The sequence below is a fragment of the Xiphias gladius genome, chromosome 21 (genome assembly GCF_016859285.1).
Source record: "Xiphias gladius isolate SHS-SW01 ecotype Sanya breed wild chromosome 21, ASM1685928v1, whole genome shotgun sequence".
NCBI lineage: Eukaryota > Metazoa > Chordata > Actinopteri > Istiophoriformes > Xiphiidae > Xiphias > Xiphias gladius.
In genome coordinates, this window is record NC_053420.1 from 564895 (window position 1) to 589485 (window position 24591).

Here is a 24591-nt window from a genome sequence, read left to right on the forward strand (position 1 = left end):
GGTCACATAACGAGTTTCTCTCTGAAAACATCGGTGATGGATTATCACTGTTGAATAATCAGAATAAACGGCAAGCGGCACAAAAACCGACGTCGTCTGTCAGTGTGTGTACATGAGCCTCGGGTTGTTGGAGGGAGTGTTCATGAGTCGTGTGTGTGTGTGTGTGTGTGTGTTCAGATGAACAGTGTCTGCTGCTGCTGCTGCTGTTGATTCATGCAGCTACCGAAAAAGGCTAAGAGCCCTGGAGTTGAGCCGCCGCCACAGGGGATGGCCTTGCCGCCGCGGCATCCTCCTCTGTTGCCGTGGCAACGGAAGCCGTTTCCATGACCACCTTGCATGCCATCAACTGAAGGATTTGTTTCTGTCTGTGGAGGTCATTCCGGGCTGATTTTCGTCAGTTTTCTCCGTAACGTGATAAATGGATTACAACACATCGTGGTAGGGATGTGCCGGTATCAATTTTTACGCTGCAATGTTTGTGACCGAAAATAGCAAATGGTCACAGTAACCGTCCAGTTTAACTGAAATACTACTGTTAGCGCTAAAATACCCACCGCGATTGGCTCGGGGTCAGTGGAAGCTAACAAAGTGAAGAGTGACTGGAAATGACTTCGCATGCAGCTCAGCGTCCGTGACTCCTGCTCCGATTTCTGCTGACGGAAACCAGGCGATGGCGTGTTGATCGCTCTGACTTTAGTTCTGATGTTTCTGTTCCCCGACCCTCAGGTGGTAAAGAGAAGGATTCAGCTTCGGTGCGCGGGACCTTTGGCCCTGTCACGGTCGGACTTTAGGATCTGACCCCCCTCTCTATAGAGCTGATGAACTGTGAGAACCTTGCAGGTGTTTTCAGACCGCCAGCTGTTGCTCTCGTGGATGCGCGCGGCTGTTTGCCCGCTGCGTCCGTAGTTTATGATGGGTCAACCTTTTGGGTTTTCCCCTGTGGCTCCACGTGTAACCACGTAGGGCCGAAGGCTCGCGTCCTGTCATGTGAAAGTTGCACTCGGGCTTTTAACGTGCTCATAAACACACAGGTGGCCAGTTACTTTCGGATGAAACCGTGCAGACGTAGTCTCCGGTGAGACGGATCCTTAGACCGACTGTCAGGTCTGTGTGTGCTGCATGGGAACGATGGTCCAGGTCAATTATCAGCGTTGGATTTCTGCCAGCCGGCGCTGCTCGTCTTCAATCTGATGAAGAGGAGACACAGGTTCAGATGCTTCAAGCTGTTCCCTGCACACACCCGGCAAACTTCATCTACAGGCTTTCTCCTCGTGTGTGTGTGTGGTTTAAATGTATTCTGCACATTTCCCTCTGACTCTGAGCACCGAGTGAACAGTTCTGTGTGTGTGTTTATTCATGGGATGTCCCGTCTCTGTCTCGAGGGTTTGCCCCGAGTCCTCCAGCTGATACTTTGTGACATCACTCTGAATGACACACTGCAGGGTGTGTGTTTCTGTCCCTGCGACGTTTCTGCTGAGGGTTCTTATCGTTTGACATCTCTCCACTGCTGTTTGTCTCTGGCCTTTACTTCGTCCTGCATTTGTCATTTAATGTCTTTGTCCTTTTGCTTTGTTGCCTCGAGACCAAAGAGTCGTTTTCTTTGGCCTGTTTTGGTTCACTCCTCTTCTCCTCCCCTCTCCTCTCCTCTCTTCTCCTCCCCTCTCCTCTCCTCTCTTCTCCTCCCCTCTCTTCTCTTCTCCTCTCTTCTCCTTCCCTCTCCTCTCCTCCCCTCTCCTCTCCTCTCCTCTCCTCCCCCTCTCCTCCCCTCCCCTCCCCTCTCTTCTCCTCCCCTCCCCTCCCCTCTCCTCTCCTCCCCTCTCTTCTCTTCTCCTCTCCTCTCCTCTCCTCTCCTTTCCTCCCTCTCCTCTCCTCTCCTCTCCTCCTCTCCTCTCCTTCCCTCCCCTCCCCTCTCCTCTCCTCTCCTCTCCCCTCCTTCCCTCCCCTCCCCTCTCCTCTCTTCTCCTCACCTCCCCTCCCCTCCCCTCCCCTCTCCTCCTCCCCCCCCTCTCTTCTCCTCTCCTTCCCTCCCTTCTCCTTTCCTCCTCTCCTTCCCTCCCCTCCCCTCTCCTCTCCTCTCCTCTCCTCTCTTCTCCTCACCTCCCCTCCCCTCACCTCCCCTCCCCTCTCCTCTCCTTCCCTCCCTTCTCCTTTCCTCCCTCTCCTCTCCTCTCCACTTTCAGATCAACTTCAGATCCAACTCAGATCCACTTTAAAATCCAAGGACGAGGCTCCCCCCCCGCGCATTATTAGTGCGGGGGGGGCGACCAGAGCAGGTGATGTTAGATCACCACACCCCCCGACAGACAGAACTCCAGCCTGAACGGAGCTTTGTTTTCACCGGCTCAGCGCTCGTTATGTTTCCCTGCCCCAGCTAATGAACACACATCATCCAGAATCCAGATTAAAATCGGCGTCAGGTCTAAACATGATGAGACTCACATGTTTTCAAGTGAGCGTGTTTTTTGAAGACGACCTGAGTCCGTTCTGTGGGACATAATGTCAGAGCGATGATGCACCGCGGGAAGAAATCCTGCTTATTTTCAGAGAATTGGTGGTTTGTGTGTGTATGTGTGTGCTTTGTCTAATGCTTGTGTGCTGGTGGAGGCACTCGGATCCCCCAGCCCCGAATGTATTATGGATGAGGCTCTGCGAAGTGGTATAAGCACAGCGGTTTTTTTTAGACACTAAAGAGAAAGAGAAGCAAAGATGGAGAAGTACTCACACTCTGTCTCCGTCTCATTAACATCCAGAAGTCTGCAGATGTTTTCTTTACCCAGATAAAAGCTACAAATCGGGAGAACTGGAGTGAAGAGTGGGCATTAAAGAAGGCTGGTGTGTCTGTTTTTTCTGCTGTTGTTGTTGTGGTGGTGTTGTACAAAACACGAAGTCCATTTTTAAATGTAGAGAAATTTGAAATGCAAAAGCACCACAAACTATGGCTCCGCAAATTACATTCGATTCCCATCCGACACGGTCTCGTGTATCGTTGCATGTGTTGCAGGGCCGTTGCTCTGGACTCGGTTACATTATACATGTGTTATTTTAGCTATGCTAGCAGCGTGGCTCTGTGGTGGGCAGTGTCTGCTGGTCTGTCTCTCAGTCCGCCACTTGGGTCCAGTCTGACTGTCCAGCACGGTTTGTAATGCCGTCATTTTATGTCTCTTTAAGCTGATTATTTTACCACAAAAATCACAGGCGCACGGAGCACATGACACCTACAAAAATCCTATCCTGACCTCTGGACAATAATCCCAAATCTCTCAGCCTTTTTGACCATTTTAACTAGTTTGCTTAGAAAATAAACTTAATTTTGATCATTTATTGTTCATGGTTGCTGAAACGATTAGTCGATTAACGGAAAAACCTATTTTGATAACCACTTATTGCTTTGAGCCAAAAATGACAAACATTTCCTGGTTCCAGCTTCTGCATTGTGACCATTTAGCACTGAGCATGTTGTCATGCTAACCTTAGCAATTAGCTGCTAAGTTCAGCCTGTCAGAGCCGTCAGCACGGCTGCAGACTTCCTGCGTTGTCTTCAGTGGAAACACAGCCACAACATAAGGCTATTTGCTGCCGCCGCCCGAGTTTACGATGGTTCGGCTTTTTCAGCGTGTCGTCGTGGCTGCTTGTGTAACCATGGCAACCACAGAAACATAAAGAGAGGGAAATGACACAGCAGCTGCTTTCACTGATATCAGATATCTGAATTATAGCCTTCAGCTCCTCACCAGCAGAGAACAAACAGTCTGTGAGCAACGGCAAAGTCTAATCATCTGGTCTGGACCAATAAACTACGTTTATGATACGTGTTAGCAAGCCTTGCTGTATTAAACGTGCCAAATTACCGACAGTTTCCGCTCATTTGAAGCCACCACCTGCTCCACTCAGCTACATGGTCAGGTTGTACTAGGTGATCGCAGCAGCCTGTGGTGCACAGGTGGGACCAGACGTAGTAAAGCTCCTTCGTCTTGTTAAGTGTGTGGCTAGAAGAAAAAAAAAAAGGAGATCTCTTGAATAATTTTTCTCAAAGGCCGGATTTAGGTGCAGATATCTTTAATTATCATCACGACTGGCTCATTCAAAACACATTTATGGTCATCTACGGTTTAGTAAGTGATAGTCAACTGCATGTCATTCTGCCTTTAGGTGGACAGGATGCTTTATTTAGTGCACGGGTGGAGTAACATCCTCTGCACCCTGGTGACGGATGACCTGCATCATTTTTTATTTTCACCCGGTTCTTCTCTGAGTCCAAGGAACCTGGCGGCAGAACTTTGCTGATCACGTTTCATATCCCAGCGAAATTATTCATGATTGTTTAAAAAGACACATTGTGCTTGTATATAAATTTGTGCCCCCGCAGCATTGTCTCTGGATTTACAATCTTTGTAACAACAATGCCCCCCCCCCTTTTTTTAATACCTCTGCGCCAGCGACAGCCGTGGCTGCAGGCATAATGTTTTTGGGTCGTCCGTTTGTCCGTCCGTCCGTCTCTCCGTCTCCCCGCCTGCCCCTTTCTCGTGAACGCAATATCTCAGGAACGCCTGGAGGGAATTTCTTCAAATTTGGCACAAACATCCACTTGGACTCAAGGATGAACTGATTAGATTTTGGAGGTCACTGTGACCACACAAAACACATCTTTGGCCATAACTCTTACTGCCTTTTTTAAAATTCCTTCAAAGCCTCACCAGATACATCACATGAGTCTGGACAGACGTGGATGTAAACTGCAAGTTGTTGGCGGAGGCGTGATTCTAGTTTTTCCACTGTATTCGTGATGAAGTAGTTGCCGTGCCAAAGACAACTCGGGTTCTGCTGCATAACTTTAAAATTATCATTAAAATGTTGACGGCTTGATCCAAGGAGGGAGTTTGTGGGCATTTTCACTCCGTTTACCCTCCACTGCATACTAACGATGTGGCTTTGAACAACAGCGCTCGACAACGTACATATGCTCCAACGCACTCGCAGGCATCAGTCACAGCAATCTGAAGAAACGGTCTCAGCAATAACATTTTCTACAGGAGGTAAAAATACGTCGGACTGCTTCTGGAAAATCATTTGAGATGCATACGTAACAGTACAAAAGCCTCACTTTGACCAACTTGCCATTTGGTTGAAATTACAAGCTGAACCTCAATGGTCCACCGACGGACAGAGGGAGCAGAAAAAGAAATAAAAGGACTGTAGAGAGTCACCAGACGGGATTTTATTTAACACAGTAACAGAAATTTAGAGCAGTTGCGGTCCATAACACTCACTGCCTGAATAACTGTGTGGAGCTCACAGGGCAGCAGTTTGCAGCGGAGGATCACAGCTCCAGGTCCAGTATTTCCCTGTAGAGGGCTCAGAGCCAGCAGGCAGGTAACAAGCTTACACACAACAAAGCCTTTGTTTTATGGGACCAGAGGCCACTCAGCCACATATTAATGCCCTGCTCTCTGTCTGCAATAAGAACTATTTCATGTTTTCAATCTCATATTCAATAAGTGGATTTGCTGCAGATGATTTCTTTCTGATGTCTTTCTCTCTCTCAGTCTGCAGAGAACGGTTTTTACTCATGTTTCTGTGCGTCAGCCTACAAACACTGCAGAAATAAATAAACTGATGCAGTGAATGATGATGATGATAATTAGTAATTAACAATAATAATAATAATGAAGATCAGAGAGGAAATGGCAACAAATACACGAGACCCGTTTTCTGTTTGCTAGAGTTTGCAACGGTTGCAGGGTTCTTGTTTGTGCTGGTGCCACCAGTCTTTGAGTAAACATGGATATTTGATTGTTTTTCTCATTCCTGTTCTCTGGACTCTACATAACTGATATTTAAACACAACCATCTGTATTCACATGATACATGTACACACGGAAACTGTTTACAGATATATGCTGCCAAATAATGTGTTTTACAGTGAAGTAGGTACTGTACTGTTCTGTCAACACTGCTATGTTTTACCACAGCCTCAAAGCCAGATTTAAATGAATACTAACACAGACCTATTCATTCCTGAACCGTAGTTTAAATAGGTTAAACAACGTTGCCAAACAGAGCATCGTCTCAGTCTGTTAAAGCCGGGCTAAAGTCTGAAACACAGAATTAAAGGGATGAGAAACAATCACTTGCACAGAATATATTTTTTCTTACTTTTCTTTAAAATCCTACAAATAAGACCAATCCAAGAGCGAAATTACTCTTTGGTTGGACAGCTCATAACTTGAGGGGTCTCAAATGGACATTGCTGTATTTTAAGAGATCGTAATTCTAGAAGGTTGGAAAACCACCGTCTCAGAGCAGTTGGTGGATTCATTGGTTGTGTTTGTGATTGATTTAACTTATCTGCAGCTTTGGGCCCAGTCTGAGTCGAAAAGCTGCCCATCTGCAAGTGGGAAGCGCAGCCATAGAGATGCTACAGTACATGCATTTCAAAATGGCCACCTCCTCCGAGGAGCATGAGCTTCTAGAATTTCTCCCAGTGTGGCAAAGAGAACTGGGAGCCTCAGGCTAATTTTACCATATTCTCCTTTAAATCTAACACGCTGTTTATGACCAAGGAAAAGTCTTTTTCAGTGGCAGCGGTCAAATGCCTTAACGTGGAACGTAGTATGTTACAGCTGATGTTGGCATGAAATGACAGAAGACCTTGAATTTCCCTCGACTCTGCTGCATGGCTGAAATGCTTCCATAGAGAAGACAGTGGACTAGAGCTGCTTCACAGGCATAGAGAGCAGAGCTGGAAGACAGAGGAAGCTGTTGTTCCTGTCTTCATGCATTTATCCTGCAGTCAGCCTGAATCAGGGCAGTTACAAATGAAACGCCTCATTTTTTACATTATTTTGGTCAAGCTAACAGAAATGTCACAGTAACAGTAACATCTCAACAACTATTTGACGGACTGATAAAATGTGGTTCAGACGTTCATGTTCCCGTCAGGATGAACTGTAGTAACTCTGGTGATCCTCTGACTTTTCCTCTAGCGCCATCATCAGGGCGACATTTAAATTTGTCCAATACTTTGGTTTATGACCTAAGATGGTGAGAGGCTGACCTGCCATAAAAAACGAGGCCAAAGTTTAATAGGACCAAAGTTACCTCCAGTCTTTTCAGCAAATGAACCAAAACAATGTATTTATGTTCAGGTGACAGCGACCTCTAGTGGCTGTAGTCATTATGACGGAGCAAAGGAGGAAGTCAGGTGACGAAGTACAAAGAGCAACAAAGTCCACATTGGGAGGAAGTTGGGGTGGATGGGAGGGTTGACAGAACACAGGACTCTCACAGGGGAACGCTGTTTGTTTCCTGTTATTTCTTGTAACCACAATCGTCGACGCTAACCTTAACAGAGTACTTATTTTTAACCCGAACCACGATCTCTCCCTGAACCTGACCAAACCTGTACCGCAGCACGGTCACATCATAAAACGGTCGGTTATTTATTTCCAGCACTTGTTATCTGTGGCGTACCTCCTGCCATCACTAGGGGCGCTAACTCGGGAGACGCTCCTGTTGTTGGTGTCGGAGGGTCGGGACGAACCGCCTGTATGCTCATTTAGGTCGGAGGACCTGTTGGACGGTGAACATGGTAAACATTATACCTGCTAAACATCAGCATGTTAGCATCAAAGCACCGACAGAGAAGCTAGCATGGCCTCGGGGCAGAGGGTAAAAACCGGTGAGGTCATATTCACCATTACTCGTTTTTCATGTCTTCATCAGTCACGTCTCTCAGACTGAAACATGTTCTGTCATGTTTGTTCATGTGTTTGTCGTCCTCCCCGCAGGTTTCCCTGTAACCTTCTCCCTCCCTCTGCTCCAATTATTTGTCTCCTCTCTCTCGCTCCATTCACCGTCTCACTCGATGGCTTTCGATTTGTCTTTTCCCCGCCCCCCCCCTGCAATCAAACAGATCCTCTTACAGTGGAGGAGTGGTGGCACCCCGGTCTGGGCTGTGATATTGGCTAGTTGGACGGCTGCCATGTTGATCTTCAGTGAGAGATTAGTCACCCAACATGAAATCTGCAGGACTATGGAGGGGGAGACAGTGGGGGAGGGAGGGAGAGAAAAATCAACAAAAATTCCTCTTTTGGTTTACAAAATTCTTAATTTATTCATGAGCCGTTAAGTGGCTGTGGTGTGATCTAAATCCTGACTGCCGAGGTTGTAATATGGGCGAGATAGGGAGATGCTACAGGTCTTTGACCACCAACAGAACGGCTCTTTTCCACCTGCAACAAGAACTCCGACCTCTGCCTCTCGGTCTCTAATCCGACTGCTGACTCTGTGTTCTGACATGTCCACCATCTCTGGTCCTGTGGCCTTAAAAGAGAAGATATTTCAGTCTGAACCAGAGCGATGGACTGACTTTATCATTCTGAAATCTAAAGCTGGCAGTGGTGATGAGGGGGAAAAGAGTCAATGTTTGTAGAGACAGAAGAGGAGAGGGAAATAAATGAAGGCAGGAGAAAATCAGGAGGAAAAAGGAGAAGTGCAATGAGAAAAGAGCCAGGAGGAGTCTGAAATACATGTAAAACATGGTTTCTTTGTCTATTCACTTAGTCATGAAGAGAGGAGAATGCACCAGATAGTTCTTGGCTGACAAGAACAACCCGGAAGCCCCTGACTGAGTGCAGGAACGTTGCGTGTTGAGTTTATTGGCGCGAATAAACAGAGCTATAGTTAGATCAGGGTTCAAAAGCTCAGAAGACGCGCAGCTGTGTTCTTCGCTGGATGGATGACATCCTGCTCACAGTCGGTCTCGCATGCTGCTGACTGTGTATTCTTGGATCTGATCATCACCTTTGCCCTGCATCACGGCCGGTCTCTCTTTTTCACTGGCCCCCATTTCTCAAACCGTCTGAGAAACCAGTGCAGACGGAAGCCTGGGAGAGACCTACGATTCTCTCTGTATCAACTCAGCTTTATTTACAGCATGTAGCACTTTACACGCAACAGAGCTGATCACAGACGATCCACGGGGCTCTACAGCACAGGAAGAGAGAGAGAGGCACCAAAAGAAAGGAGACAAACCCAAGAAAAAAAGCAAAAAGCTTAGCAAAGGAGTGATAGGATATTAACCAACCGACCGACAGACCAGCATTGTCCTCCCAGGAGCCAAGCCTCTAGAATGGCTAAGAATAAGACAACAAAACTAATGTTTGATTAGAAAAGAAAACACAAAAATGCTGTCAGTACGCTGCTGAATCTCGTCTATGAAGTCAAATTTGCATCAGCTAAAACGCTGAACTCCGGACTTCAAACCCTCAGTTCTGCACAGTGATAAACAGTCTGCTGTTCTCTAAACCACCAGCTCAGATGCGACTGAGTTTTTCATACAAACCTTTTCAATTCCAATGATCTTTTCCAGATCGTGTTGTATATTATCTAAGTTCATTCACTTAACCATCACGGTCTTGCTGCCTGGCTCTTTCTCATGTCTCAGTGTAGTGTCCTCTCACTGTCTTTTCCACATACATTATATTTTCTTTACTCCTTTTTAACGTATATCTCATCGAGATGCCAGAAATATGAAAAAAAAAAACAAAACTTCCCGTCAGTCACCCGTCACGTCCAGTGAAGAGAGGAAACCATCAGGTCAGTGAGGAGCCGTGAGGAGACTGGAACCTTCCTCACATCAACACATGGAACCAACAGAAACGTCAGGTTCCATCACGTTCTCCACGTGGTTCTCCATCGTCTGAGCTTCGACTGCAGCTCCGTTAGTGACCTCGTCTCGCTGTGTCCTCTTCTTCTGTGGTGCATAATAGTCTCTCATATACAGTGTAATCGGGAATGTATCAGTGATAGATGTTGTCGCTGCGGGGGAATTAAACTCAGCAGTGTCATGGTTTATATCAGTCAGGAGCTGAGTCCTTGCTGCCCCTTGTGAACAAGGAGACAAATGTTGACACATTTTCTCTGTTTAATAACAGTGTAAAGAGAGGAAATCTCTTAAAATGGTCAGACAACTAAGTCAACTAATCCAAGACTGGGACACGTCTTGGTCAAAGTCTGGTAGATCGTAGGTTAAGTGGTGTCTAATCTCTGGAGGCTTTTACATTGTTCCACACAGTCTGACTGCAGACGCAGGAAACGTCCTGTATTTGTCTCAGTCCACTACCAGGACGCTGTTCTGAGCAGACTCAGAAACTGTACGTGAAATAAGCGATTGTTGGATTACTGGCGTTGTTTTGCGGCTGAAAGACGTAACTGGTAGCAGTGACATACTTTTTTCTTTCCCCTTTGCCTTTATGGTTTATATTTGGTGCTTCAGCTGTAACAGGATCTGTGAATTGGAGGACAGTTCCTGGACTTACACAAGTCCTGTATCAGACCTCAGATCAGCTTACGGAGCAATGACTGCAGCAGCGCCGTACACTGGCTCAGCTTTCCAGATAGGGATCACAACATTCCTGTTTTATTGGTTTATTTGTGTTTATTTGGAGCCTTACTTTGAAAACATGGTTTGACCAAACTTGGTTTAGATGAAACGATCAAGCCAATAAAGTTCAGAGGAGGAACAAGATAAGTTTAAGACAGAAAATCTGTTGTTGTGTCTTTCTTTGAGGATTTTTAGCCACAGCAGCAGATCTATAAACGTCAATGTTGTCGTTCTGTGAGCATGTTAGCTTTTACTTCAAAGCAGCAGTGTGTCTAAGCTGCTAGCATGGCGGGAGACTCCTAGTCTGGTTATATTACGTTTTCAAACACAGCAGTAATGTGCAGTATTTAAATGATCTGTGTGGTCAGGGTAGGTTAGCAATGTTGGACAGTACAGGAAGTGACCAAAGGAGCCTTTATCAAGGTCAATTTAGTTTGACACTGTTTTTTTTCTGCGGTGCATCCAACCCATCTGGTAGTGGAATCAGGTTCACGATTCCACTACCAGGCACACGCTACGAAATATTTACAGCTAGATTTGTCCTTTCTTTGCTCTGAGAAGCTGCCATAAAAATACTAACAGCGTGTGTGTGTGTGTGTGTGTGTGTGTGTGTGTGTGTGTGTGTGTGTGTGTGTGTGTGTGTGTGTGTGTGTGTGTGTGTTTTCCTACCACCAGACACAGACTACATCAGCGAGGAGGAAAAACAGAAGGTGGAGCTGATGTTGGCGTTTCTCACAGAAGAGTCCAAACAGGCTGCAGCCAGCACAGCTGTAAGTACGACTGCATGTCTCTGCAGACACCCGCACGTCCTCCTGCTGCTGCTGTCATGTTACCACAGGCTGCTTTTTGTGCTGAAAAACAAGCCTTGTTAGGGGTCGTGTGACTGCTGGGGCTCATTCAGCAATGCGTCTTTACTCTGCTTCCTGAGTCCCGAATGTCTTCTAAAATCTAGGTCTAACTGTGGCAGTTTAATAACTGGTGTTCAGCATGTTATTTTAGTGTTCAGAGGAATCTCAGATTGCCAGTTGTTGTGCTGTCAGTCAGTGTGCAGGATAAAGCAAATACATCCGTCCCCTCATTTTCATAATGGACGAAACAAAGAGTTGTTTTCGGAAGAGCTCAGGCGAGCAGACTTCAGTTTTTCACGGTCTCAGAGAACCTGATGTTGTGGGAGGCAGCACCACTCAAAAATGGCAAAGGTAAATAAAAGGGTTTCAGGCTGGCTGGCAAACAGCGTAAACAAGTTTGTAATGCCCTCATTTTTGTGCCTTTCTAGTTTTATAATTGTAAACTAAAACTCACTGGCAGAGACAAGACTTCAGCACTGTTCAAAGCTTTCAGGCCTGCAGCCACGTGGAGAAAAAAGCACGTGGCCCGGGGCCATGACTTTCCTTTGAAAGGAAGCCTTCAAGATGTGATTGAAGTGCAGACTTTCAGCTTTAATTCAAAGGGTTTAACACAAATATCGTATTGACCGTTTAGGAATTGCAGCCATTTTTTTCTTAAAAAGAAGGAACGAACTGGTGAGTTCAGCAACACCAAAGGCCTGGAAGACCACAGGAGACAACTAAAGTGGACGATCGCACAATTCTTTCCTTGTTGAAGGAAAAACCCTTCACAACATCCAGCCAGGTCCAGAACTCTCTGAAGGAGGCAGGTGTGTCATTGTTAAAGTCTACAATCAAGAGACACTTTAGTATATACAGAGGGTTCAACACAAGGTGAAAACCACTGGTTACACTCAAGAAGAGAAAGGCCTGAATAGACTTTGCTAGAAAACATCTAAAAATCCTGCCCAGTTCAGGAACAAGATTCTTTGTTCAGATGAAACCCAGACGAACTTGTACCAGAATGATGGGAAGAGAAGAGTCTGGAGAAGGAACGGCTCCTGATCCAAAGCCACCACATCATCTGTCAGACAGAGGCAGTGTTATGGCCTGGGCATGTATGGCTGCCAATGGAACTGGGTCACTGGTGTTCATTGATGATGTGGCTGCTGATAGAAGTAGCAGGATGAATTCTGAAGTGTATAGTTCTAAACTATCTGTTCAGATTCAGCCAAATGCTGCAACACTGACTGGACGGTGCTTCACAGTACAGATGGATAATGACCCAAAACATGCTGAGGAAGCAACACAAGAGCTTCTCAGGGCAAAGAAATGGGAGATTTTTCAACGGCCAAGTCAGTCACCTGACCTCGACCCAACTGAGCATGCTCAATTCATACTGAAGAAAACTCAAAAACAGGAAGATTCTGAATGAAGTTCTGCAGCCTCTTTTTCCTCTGAGTTCTAAGTGGACTTCTGGAGCTTTATTGTGGAGGGACAGCAGAGCTCACGATGTCCTCAGGACATGTGTTTCATGTCTGTGTTGAGCTCTGACCGAGTTAGGTGGTAGGAGTAGGGGAATGATTTTTGACTCAAATTCACCTGACACAGTATCTTTGTGCCCCCCCCCCAACTCAGTGGCGCCCCCCGGGGAGGCTTTTGTCTTTCTCCTTGTCCTGCTGAATATCCATGTCTGTTACAGACCAGATCCCATTAAATTACCGGGGAGCACGGTGAAGATTTCACTGCCCACCCCCCCCTGCGATGTTCATCCTGTCTGATTGGGGCTTTAGATAGAAATGCGGGGGAATCGCTCGTGCTAATGATGAAATACGAGGATCAAACGTTCACCACATTTAGTGTTCATCAGGCTGAAAGGAACGACAGTTGAAACACTTGCACACACAAACCACAGAAGACAGTCAGGAGTTTAGGAGAAGAGTACACAACTGTTCTTTGATGAGACCCAGTCGAAGTCTGGACAAACTGATCCCGTGGCCCTTGAGGGTGAACCTGGTCAGTAGAAACCCATTTCCTCCTCCTCTCTGCAGTGGAAACCCGATCCTTTGCTCTGCCCTGTCGACTCCACCACAGAGCTCAACTGGCCAGAGAGGATTTATTATTGATAAGAGAAGGAGGGAGGAAATGGAGGAGAGAGGAAAGATGCAGAAATCATATTTTTGCTGTGTCAGGCTTCGAGAACCGGTGATGGAACTTTTGCAACAGTATTAGTAGAGGCACTGTAAGGTCCGTTCATCGCGAGCTGTGCTCATTTATTAGACTCTGTGAGGAGATACTATGGATGTGCCGAATGGGAAAGAAAGAGACTGAGGACAAGAAAACAAAACCCAGTCAGAGGGCCGGAGGTATTTCCACAAACCCACTAATGGTCCTCAGCAGAGAGGGAAGCTGGCTGCTCTCTGCTCTCGCTCTAATGTAAGGTTTTCCACATGATTGGAAAGTATTCTCCAGTCCAGTCACTCTGACTAAGAGGCCGACCGTGGCGCTGAGCTGGCAGTGATTTTATTCTGTGAATTTGAATTCTGGTTTTTCACAGTCTCTACTGTGTGTGTGCATATACAGTGAAGCTGCAGGTCCAATCCTCTGCTCTTAAGCCAGGGGAGGGCCTAGGGGGGCCAGTCAATAAGTACCAGTCAGTGTTTTTTTACTGTTCTCCAGTGCATGGGGATCACTCAGATATGTTTAGGGGCAGGTTTCCTTGGTATCTTTACGTTTGTCTTCTTCTCCATTTCAAACCCGAGTCCTGACCGGAGTCGAACCGGCCAGTCGGCTTGGTCGATGCTCACGGACCGCGCGGCGCGTGGTTGATATTTGGGGGGTGTGCAAGTCGAATCACGATGAAGTCCTGGATGTACAGTCCCAGTTACATAGATGGTCACCCTGAAGACCAACTGTGATATGAGTCTGTGAGCTTGGCCGACGTCGTCTGATAGCAGCTCACTGCAGACATTCAGGTGTCAGTTCATACAGTCGGTCGGCTGATCAGCAACAGTAAAATGTCCAACTATGATTAAGATCGTTTAACAGCAGTGTCTCCATTAAAGAGTTTGTCGACCAGAGAGCGCTGAGCAAATGACTTTTACCTGAGAAGCATGTACAGTATCTCTCCTCTTGTTATCATTGTTAAACAAACAAAAAACGAACCTAAGGGATCTGTATCGGACTGTTTGTTCGCGTTGTGTGTTTATGTTTAAAAATGTGTTATCGGTCGATATATTACATTTTTAAAACCCCCACACATCGATATCAGTATAAAAAACCCGGTATCTGTCGAGCCCCCCCCCACACACCTTTCTTGGAATAGAACGGCCTAAATCATTGGACTGTAGTGAAGTGGTTTCTGTTGTGACGTAGTCCTCACAGGTGAGATGTTTACCTCCCCTCTTCCTGCGTTGTGGCCTATTACGGTGCCTTCTCTGCAGCTCTGTAGTGGTTGATGTGCTCTGCAGGTGTGTGTGACTGTGTGTGGTTGTTTGTGTTGCTGCGTTTGCATTTTTCTCACTGCGTGTGTCTTGTATGTGTGCGTATGGTTTAATGTTGACGCTGCAGTGGGAGAGTCATTAACGTGCTGTTTATCGGGTCACGATTGAATTTTTTTCCGGGGGGTTTTCGGTTTGTTTGCATCGGTGCCTGTAATGTTTATGATTCAGGTTCCGATTAATCGCCAGGGATTTAACAAGTTTGGCAACAGTCTCCTAGTTTGTGCGGAGATACTATCCCTAATGGTCCTGAATGGTCCGCCCCACCTGATTCTCTCCGTGCCCACCCAGTCTGACTTCGGACTACACTACTGGATTCTACAGGTGCAGTGGTACGTCAGAATGAGATTAGATGAGCCGACCGTCACAGCTGATCCTACAGCACACGGAGAAGCCTGTTGGAAAGGTGCGGTCGAGCACGGAGACTCGATGCCGATGAGACATTTTGATGTAACTCTGCATGTGTTGCTTGGAGGCAGAGTTGCACAGAGACCGAGCAGAGCAGATCCGATTTATTGATTCGTTTATCTGAAACCATACAACTGTGTTTCACCCAGAACAATCTCCAGGACCTTTTAAGGTTTCTGTAACCCAAACTTTTGATCTGATTGTTAAACATTTATGAGGGGAACCACGAGAGTTCCTGTTTTTTATGGCAGTCCATTGTGCTTTTATTATGGAGGGGGAAGATGTTTGAAGGGTCCTTTTTCGGGAAAAGATGGAGAGTAGCGCTGCTGTTTTAGCGTGTCTGAGTTTGTATTGCTCTCATTGTGGCCGGTCCGCACTTCTTCACAGGAGTGTTTGAAGGTTCCCCCTCGGTTTAGAATTAGGTTTCAGTGAGGGTTAGGGTCCTCGCGAGTATAGAAGGACAAATACTGGCCCTGTGGCATCACTGGTCAACGTCCGTGGCAGCGAGGGGGCCCTAGGGTCCGATTAAGTGGAGGTCGAAGGGTCAGACGGTTTTATTTTTACTCTGAAAATACAGTCTTTTACTGTTTTCATCGATCTGCATGTGGAGGCCCCAGACTAGACCCTGTTCTGTACTGGTCCTGAACTGACCTCAGGGCTTCTGCAGTGTTTGACTTTTAAACACCTATGTACTGCAGAGATGATGTTTATATCTTAATATAATATAATAATATAATATTATATAAATACACACACACACACACACACACACACACACACACACACACACACACACACACACACACACACACACACACATACATATTTGTGTGTATGTGTATGTGTGTGTGAGCATATGAATATATAAATAGTATACATTGGGGTCCAAGAGTCTGAGGCATGATGCATGCAGGAACAGAGATGGGATCGGAGCTGGTCCTGGTTCAGTATCTGTCCCCTCAGACAGAGGACCGTTTCCTGCAGATGCCCCCTTCAGCCGCCGGCGTGTTCTTAAATCAGTGGACTGTTTGAAAAGCTGTCAGGTTGGTTGGTGCTGGTGTCTGGTAGTGTTTCCATTCACCATCCACACCTTCACACACACACATACAGATTGCTCAGATATTCCCAAAACTCTGCGGCTTCGAAAATGTAAACAAACAACTTTTTTGTTTGCTTCACCGAGACAACCGGGACGTAAGGGGAACCAGGTCCACGGCGCCGGCTGTTAAACCTCCAATGATTATCCTCTAAACTGAGGAGGGAGGAGGGAGAGACAGGGAACATGGCAGATTAACAGGAGCAGAGAGGGCGATGTGTGTGTGTGTGTGTGTGTCGTGTACGGGGCAGGAGCTGCTGTCTTGACGACTCCCAGGGTGCTGACCTTTGTGTTAAATCTGCTGAGCTTTACGGCTGAGATCCGCTCGCTGTGGACTGCACGTTCAGTTTACCAGACGTGATTTATTATTCCCATTTAACTGAAGATATTAGTAAGAACATCTGGCCTGTGGTGGACTAAAGTGAAACACTTCACCGCCTGTAAGCTGCAGCGGTTGGACTGGAATCCCTCCTTCAGACCTGCACCTCTTTACATACGTGATGGCAATTTAGCGTGAGTCCCAACGGCAGTTTGATGGGGTCACACCTGGTAACTTTACTGAAACATGTTTATAACATTACAGGTCTGAATTGAATAAATTGAGAGATTTAATACCTCGTGTACCTTAGAATAATGTATATACAGATTAAACGCATGTCTTGTCGTGCCTTACTTAGAGCACTGTACTGAACTGATCAGTCATTTATTATCTTGATTGGGCAAAGAAATTGAATTCAGTTAAATAAATGGGTCAGGTTGATTGTTCTCAAAGGTCTGTGCCCCCTGCGACCACAATAACAACCAGACCAGATCTCATTCTCCATATTTTAACACATGATGTCACTTCCATACAGTTAGTGGAACTTGCAAGAGACAGATTTAAAGATGGATGGTCAGAATTGATGCAGCAGAGGTGGAGATATCCTGACTTTTTTATCCCTAGTATGGGTGAAACTCCAAAAAGCCTGGATCCTACATTTTCCCATCATCCAACTCCATAGAATAGTTCACCAGATTCATCCTCATTGCCTGTTACTGTTTTTCTCAGTTTTTTGTCCAGATTTAAAAACCAGATCTAACCTGTTCATTGGTGAGATTTAGAGGAGCTGGAAGGTGGATTTTGTTTCCTTTGGACAGAGCCAGGCAGCTGCCCCCCCCCGTCTTTATGCTAAACTAAGCTATTTCCAGTCTTGTTTCATGCTGTGTGAATACGAGTTTATGTACACACAGTGTGTATTTGCTGTGTGCCTATTTCTCATTTCTTATTCACGCGGAAAATGAATGAAATGAAATACTGTTAATAACCATCGTTAATTAAAGTAGATCTTCTCCTCATGACTACGTCAGATGAGCCTGACGGTTTTCTTCCTCTTGTGGTGAAGGGCAGCGAAATAAATCGGCCACATTATTAGTTACCTGCCAAATCGCCTCCAATTTTCAACTCTCATAAATGCAATAAAGGATGAGAATGAGAAGCAGCACGAGAAAGAAACGGGGATTTAAAGAGAGCCTGAGATTAGCTCGGGTTTGTCGATCTTTGGGGGGCCGCTCCGAGACGGTAGATTGATCCTAATTTATCAGTTCATGTAATTGAGTCCACGGCTCCGCGAAGCTGGACGTAGGCACTGCCGTGCTCTGAGCATAGCCGCAAACAGCTTCAAAAACAGTCTCCGAAATCTCTAAATGCAGGAGTCCGAAGTTCAAATTCAGGTCTTTCAATGTTTTGTAATTCCACTCACAGTATCTGGAGCAACGTACTGGAGGGCAGTGTTTCCACGTGGAGTATCTGGAGTCCTGGGATGTGAAGTCATTACTCTTCTAAGAACCAAGAGACACGAGAGGAAGTGAGCCCTGACCGTGCAGCCCTTCATTATTGCACTGTACTGTCAGCGTATCTGTGTGTGTGTGTGTGTGTGTGTGTGTGTGTGCGTGCGTGCGTGCGTGCGTGCGTGTGTGTGTGTGTGTGTGTATACAGCTGCTTTTCCAAAAACAGCCTTATCTCCTTTGGTCATTTTACCATCTTCAGTGTAGAACCCAGAATATTTGCACTCACTGTTTCTCCGATGCGTCGGTGTCCTGATAATCCGACCAGCTCTGCTCCGCTCTGTTCGATACTCTCTTCCCCCATTTGTATTGATTATTGAAAAGTTTCCCACGTTCAAACAGATGTTTGACTTTTGAACTAAATTCGACCGTCCTAATTTGCGCCCTCTGGGTTTCTGTGTGGGGCGAGCGCTGATGCTGAACTGGTCTAACTGGCATCCAGTTGGCCCATAAACAGTGTAAAGATGCAGCTGGCCTGTTGGCTACGCTTCTCTTAGTGGACACCAGGAACCAAGATGAGCACTGTTCAATCACTGTAAATGAGTCCTAGAAATATACGTCGTGTGGTTTTGTGCATTGACCACAAAACTGAAGGTATGGGGCACAAAGATGTGAGTACCACGGCTTTTTCAGTTTTCTTTTAAGAAAAGTGAAAATTTCTTTTGACCTTTAGTTGTGTTAAAGTTGGTGCGAAGGAAAAACTCAACCGTGCACGATTTTGTGAAACTCTTGCTTTCAGTGTCAGTGCAGCACAGTGAAGGCGGGAAACGGGGAAGAGGGCGTTTGCCTCTGTTAACGCAGCATCTTCTGCCAAAGCAGGTTTCAGCAGATTGGGTGCAAAGACAAATCCAGAAAGCTCGACAGCAAAGTGCGACATCTCCTTCTACACCACCGATCACTGACGTCCTGGATGCATTTGTGTTCACACTCAGCAGGCGACGCGCCTCAGAGCTGCCCGTTGATCTGCCCCGTTGATCTTTCTTAAAACTTTAGGAAGAAACAAAAGAAAGACGAGAGGGAGGACAGAAGTCGGCCATTTATTAATGCTTTCGTGTTCAGGATTACGGGAATGAATGTCTGCCCTTTTCATTCTCTTCTTCTTTTCTTCTCTCCCCTTCTCCTGTATTTTCTCCGCACATCGGTGACTCTGACTGAACGTGTGACCTTTTCCACCTAAGACACTGTATGTTCGGTTCTGCAGGATGACACAACGTTACAGACAGGTCATTCGTTCGCTGCAGGTTTAAAATGCTAAAACTGGACACGGATGACGACCATCGAACGCGTTGGAACCAAATGTTTGATCGGTGCCGGATTTATTTCTCTCTTGCAGACACTTATTTCTCCGACTTTCTTCTTTCTTTCTGTTAAACGTACGGACGACGGCTCCTGGGCACTCGTGAGTCACTTGGATCTTACAGTAGTCCACCACCGTATACCGATAGCAGCAGCCTTTTGCCGTGTCGCTGCTGAGCTAAGCGGCAATGGAAGCCTACAATGGAAAGAACTTTGTCCCATTGTTAAAAATGACATAAGACTGACTTCCCTGAAAATCATAAGACAACGCCAGGCCTCAAAAATAGTTTTGGGACTGCAGCTAGCGATTGTTTCCATCAGTGACCTACCTGGTTATTTTATTGATTAATGATTGCTTTATAAAGTGTCAGAAAATGGTGAAAATGCTCATCATAAAAGCCCAGAAGTCTTCATATTGCTTGTTTTTTGTCTGATCCACAGTCCAAAATCCAAAGGTGATAACGTTAAACAAAGAAAAGAGGCATAATCTCACCTTTGAGAAGCTGAAGCAGGAATCGTTTGGTATCTATTGAGAGAAAAGGACGTTTCCACCAGAGTTATCTTTGTAGTTTCGAGACGAGACTGGGTTTGTGCCATGTAGTTAGTCCGGCCTTCTCTGCTGAAATACAGCGGCAGCTTGCCGAGATTCATGCTCTTGAGGAGGCAGTGAGAAATGTGTTTCCCGGTCAGTCGTTCTCATTTGTCATTTTCCCGTCTGTAATATTTTTCTTTTATGTGAGCGACCTTCCGCTGGTTTCTGCTCCGTCAGCAGCTCTGAGTCTGACAGCTGCAGCCGGTCACGCACGGCACACGGCAGGGTGTTGACGCTTCAGACCTCCCCGACTCATATCTCAGCCTCCACACTACGCAACTCTGATCGCACACAGTTACACGCAGACCCCTTTTACACACTCACCTGGAAAAGTGAGGAAGCACACAGCAGTCCTGAGCTTTGCTCCTCTCCTCAGCCTCTACCGCCCCTGTGGTGCACTGAGTGTCTTTGGGTTTTGGACGGTTGTTCGGACAAAACGACGCATTTGAAGACGTGGTCTTGGACTCATTTATTTTGTCATATTTTACAGAGACTTGACGGACCATGGGAGATGCAGACGCTCCTCTCAGCCCTCGTTCTGTCGTTCTGCTTTATTTGTTTTCTTCCCGCTGTCTTTGAAAGCCTCCTTCACAGCCCCTTCCTCCCCATCTCGTCATTATAATCCCCTGTCATCCGTGTTTCTCCTTCAGCCACGCTGTCGAGCTTTGCCCCCCTCTCCTTCACAGGCCGCCACACTCCTTTATTTTTGGCATCCTCTGACTCACGTGAGACCAGACGCATTTTCCTCGCCTCCCTGGGATTTCAGGGTTCAGATGAAGGCTGGCTCCCCGAGTTCCTCCACCAATCGCATCACCCCCGTCCTCCTCTGGGCCCTCCTGCTCTCAAACCGTCTGGCGTCAGGACTCGATGCGGCCTGCACGGCGAGCGCACACACGTTCACATTAATCCCGACCTCTCTTGTATATTTATTTTATTCCTGCCCTCGACAGACCCTCTGAACTCAGCTCGGCTGCTCTTTAGTCCTCTCCCTCCAGCTCTATCTTAATCTCTTTGTCCGCGATGAGAAGGTTGCTGTCGATGTGACAGTTGGAACGCGATTCAACTTAACAGCAGACTGTTCTGAAAGAATAAAGCTGAACTGGGTTCTCGAACCAGAGTTTTTAGATTGAAGAGAAAAAGGTTGAGACTTTCACTGTCGGTGTTTCTACCGTATCTATAGGGCAGGGCAAGTTTCAAATGCACGGTACCTTTGAAACACAGGCCATTCAAAGTGCTTCACATCAAGCAAAGAAATGCATTCAAATAACACTTAAACACAATAAAAAGGAAAACTAGAATAGAATAAAATGAGATTTTTTTTACAACCTTCCTCTTGCAGCCTACGATACCAAAAGCAGCTTCTCTTCGACCAGTGTTTAAAGTTGAGCAGCAGAGACTTTCCTTTCCTCTCGGTATCTTTCCAGACGCTTATCAAACAGCCAGAATCTGGTGCTATTCAGCAGCACTTCACCTAAATCAGATCAAACTGCGACAGTTTCATCTTTGGTCTCGTTAAAAACTCCGCTAAATTGTGCTGGTGCACCCCTGCCGCTCTGAGGGCTCAGCCCACGTGACTGGCACGACACCCCGGGGTCAATTCTCCAACTCCTGTGTCGTTTAAACCGTCCGACCGGACACGTGCGGTTAATGACACGGATCACAACTGCAGGTTGAACCGTGCCAACTTCATTTATGAAATGAGCCCACGCAGCAACCGTCATAGAGCAAGTTCTGCTGTGATGCTTTCAAGGCCGCGGCCGCATGGAAGACTGAATTTATTGAACCTATGGACGTGACTAAAACGAGGTCGGTCAGTGACTGGTCAGTGATGGTCTGTTACCTTTTCGATGAATTGTGCAGCCCTGAGTCTGTATCGTGTTTCTCCAGAGTCCGTCGTCCATTCCTCCTCCCAGGTGTCTACATCTTTTCATTTTTCTCGGTCTATCATCACCTTCAGACTCTCCTTTTCCCTACGAATGTCGATCATCCGGCCGTGACTCAGCATTGACCACAGGGGTAGCGCACGCGCACACACACAGCGCTAGGAGCGCGATACATGCTCTTGTATCGACAGACGTTGCTTCCGGTCCGCGAGTTCAGTGTGTTGTCCGAAGAAACCGCTGAGAAAACCCAGTTCAAAGGTTAACGAGGCGCCCAAAGCTTCAGACGACCTCGGACCGAATATCTCAGATCTCTCTGCGGAGGAGGTTTGATCATTCCAAGGACACAAATAGGACAAGGAGGAGGGCAGGACGGAGGCAGGGAGACGGCAGTTTAAAGTTTCTGTCTCCTGCGTTTGGACAGAAATCCGATCGTTCCCTGAAGACGCTGACAGAGGAAGGACAAACTGATGTGACAGAAACGTGGACAGGAGAGGACAGATGGAGTCAGAGAGTTTAGTTTTTTAACATGACCGAGGGGACATTTACTCGGCCTGTCGCAAACTACCGTCAGAGGAGCAAGACTTTTTTTCAGTGTCGTGAACACGTGGACACCAGACACGAACGCAGGCCAACAGACGATCCCACAACGAGCCAATTTGACTCACTTTGATAAAAGGTTAAATTTACCAGAGGACAAGCCCCCGATTTGTTACAGTAGTCATGACCAGTCAGACTCATGGTTAAAGTTCTCGATTAAATTTCTTCTGAACGGAAGGTAAAAATACAGATAAAATGATAGTCAGGTAGGTCAGTGATCGGTGCATGTGTGCGATGTATTGCTTAGGAAACGTTGTCAGCTCTACAAAATGGTCAGAGAATGAAAAAGTGAGGAGAAATTAAGTCAAAGCTTTGACTTTTTAAAGTCACATTTAAGGGATAATAAGTGATAATAATGAGATTTATCTGTGATGCTGGTTAAATTTAACTTCAACCAGGATCGCACATGAAGAGAAAATAGAGGCAGAAAGTTTGGTTTCTCCCACAACAACTTATTTTCTAAGAGAGCGATTTAAGAATAAGTGAAAACACGTCACTGGCCCGAAACAGCGTCGCTCGGTGTCAGTAGAGCTCGGTTACAGGAGGTAAATGACGCCACAGTTGTGTGTGTAGCGGGTTGTTGTTCTGACAGGAACAGGACATACAGAAGCAGCCAAAGACAGATGGGAAACCTGCTTAAATGTGCCAGACACGACCGCAGATTCATGATCCAACGGTGGAGTCACATTATAAAAGCGTCCTCAAATCCAGATGCGCAGACCTTATGCAGATGTATATGATCAGATGTTTTAACATGTAAAATGTTCTAGAGGATCTTTTGGACAGATTCCTTGGCAAAAGTGCTCACATCCTTTACACAACCTCTTAAAATGAATATTCATCCATCAGACCGAATGAATGCTCCCGTAATTGGCTTCAGAAACAGAGCCTGGGGTTTAAGTGTCGGTGGGATCGTTAGCATGTACTGCTTGTTGGCCTCAGTGCTGCCGGCTGACGATGGAGTCTGGAGGAGGTGGGCAGGATCAGACAGCAGCAGAATCTTAGGAGAAGGAGGTGGGAGGAACTGAGGTGAAATGCAGGGGCAGCGCTTCCAAACACGGCAGAAAGAATCACAGATGAAGGGTTGGAGAATTAAAGAACCGGTGGAGGAGAAGGGAAGGAGTAGGCAGCAGCAGCAGCAGCAGGTGGAGGAGAAAAACATCAGGGACGTGAAGCCGACCATGCGTCAAATACACAGGTGTCATGGGGCCATATTGTCTGTTTAGCCTCAACTTTAAATTCTATATTAATGGAGCGTAAAAGACTCAGAGCAACGTTAGAGAAGTCACACTTTTCAGTAGAGCTGCAGCACTCAACCGTCGATTATCCTCCCGGTTGTTTGGTCTGTAAAACGTCGGAGAGAAGTGAAAATGACTCCGTTTCCCAGAGCTCAGGATGACATCTTCAGATCGTTGTAGTCTCTGATCGACAGTTCAAAACACAACGATATTCAATGTCCCGTCACAGAAAACCAGCAGATCTTCACATCGGAGAAGTTTTGGCACTTTGACTTAAGAATTAACAAAACGATTTGATTATGGCAGATTCATTCTCAATTTATCCTCTAATCGTTTCTACTCTGCTAAATTCTCACAGCGTTGTCTTGTTACAAAGCTTGAAGAGTAATCCAGCTGGATTGCATGAGCAGTGGCTGGTCAAACGCAATGACTTGTTAACACAAGAGGTTCCGCCGGTCAACAGTAAATTTGTGAAGCAAAGTCAACATGTCGGCAGAAACCGAACCACGTCAGTCCTTCATCCAGGAGCACCCCCGGTCTTCGCGTTTGTCGCCTGTGGATGCAAGTTTGCCGTTCACCTGCTTCTTTAGCGTTGTTTCACTTGACCAGGACTCTTTTTCTCTCTGCTCTAAAGTAAAGATGTGAGCTGCTCAGCGAGCGTCGAGGCTGCGTGGCTTCGACGTTCTGTCACCTCTGACTTTCTCTGTGACCGCTCATGTTTAATGTCAGTACAGACACACACACCGTACAGCTGCTGCCATTAAACTGGATTTATGTGGATTTTGTCAGACGACGTCACGACCATGAAATCCAGATGTTATCAGCTGGCTGATGCAGTTTTTGTTGCTTGTTACTGAGAAGAAGAGATTTACCTGTTTTCACGTCGTCCAGGTGTCTCACTGTGGACAGAGCTCTCTGCTAAAGCCACCTGGAGACGCTGCCAGTG

At 46.4% G+C, this 24591-nt stretch overlaps 1 protein-coding gene across 3 annotated transcripts in view; it reads left to right on the forward strand.

Moving 5' to 3' along the window:
• The window catches only part of LOC120807266 (E3 ubiquitin-protein ligase RNF123), a 144728-nt gene that overhangs the window by 104899 nt on the left and 15238 nt on the right, over positions 1–24591 (forward strand). For all 3 annotated transcript variants that reach the window (XM_040159050.1, XM_040159049.1, XM_040159052.1), the window contains exon 38: positions 11060–11154. In XM_040159050.1, the coding sequence (XP_040014984.1) occupies positions 11060–11154 (95 nt within the window). The remainder of the gene's footprint in view (positions 1–11059; positions 11155–24591) is intronic.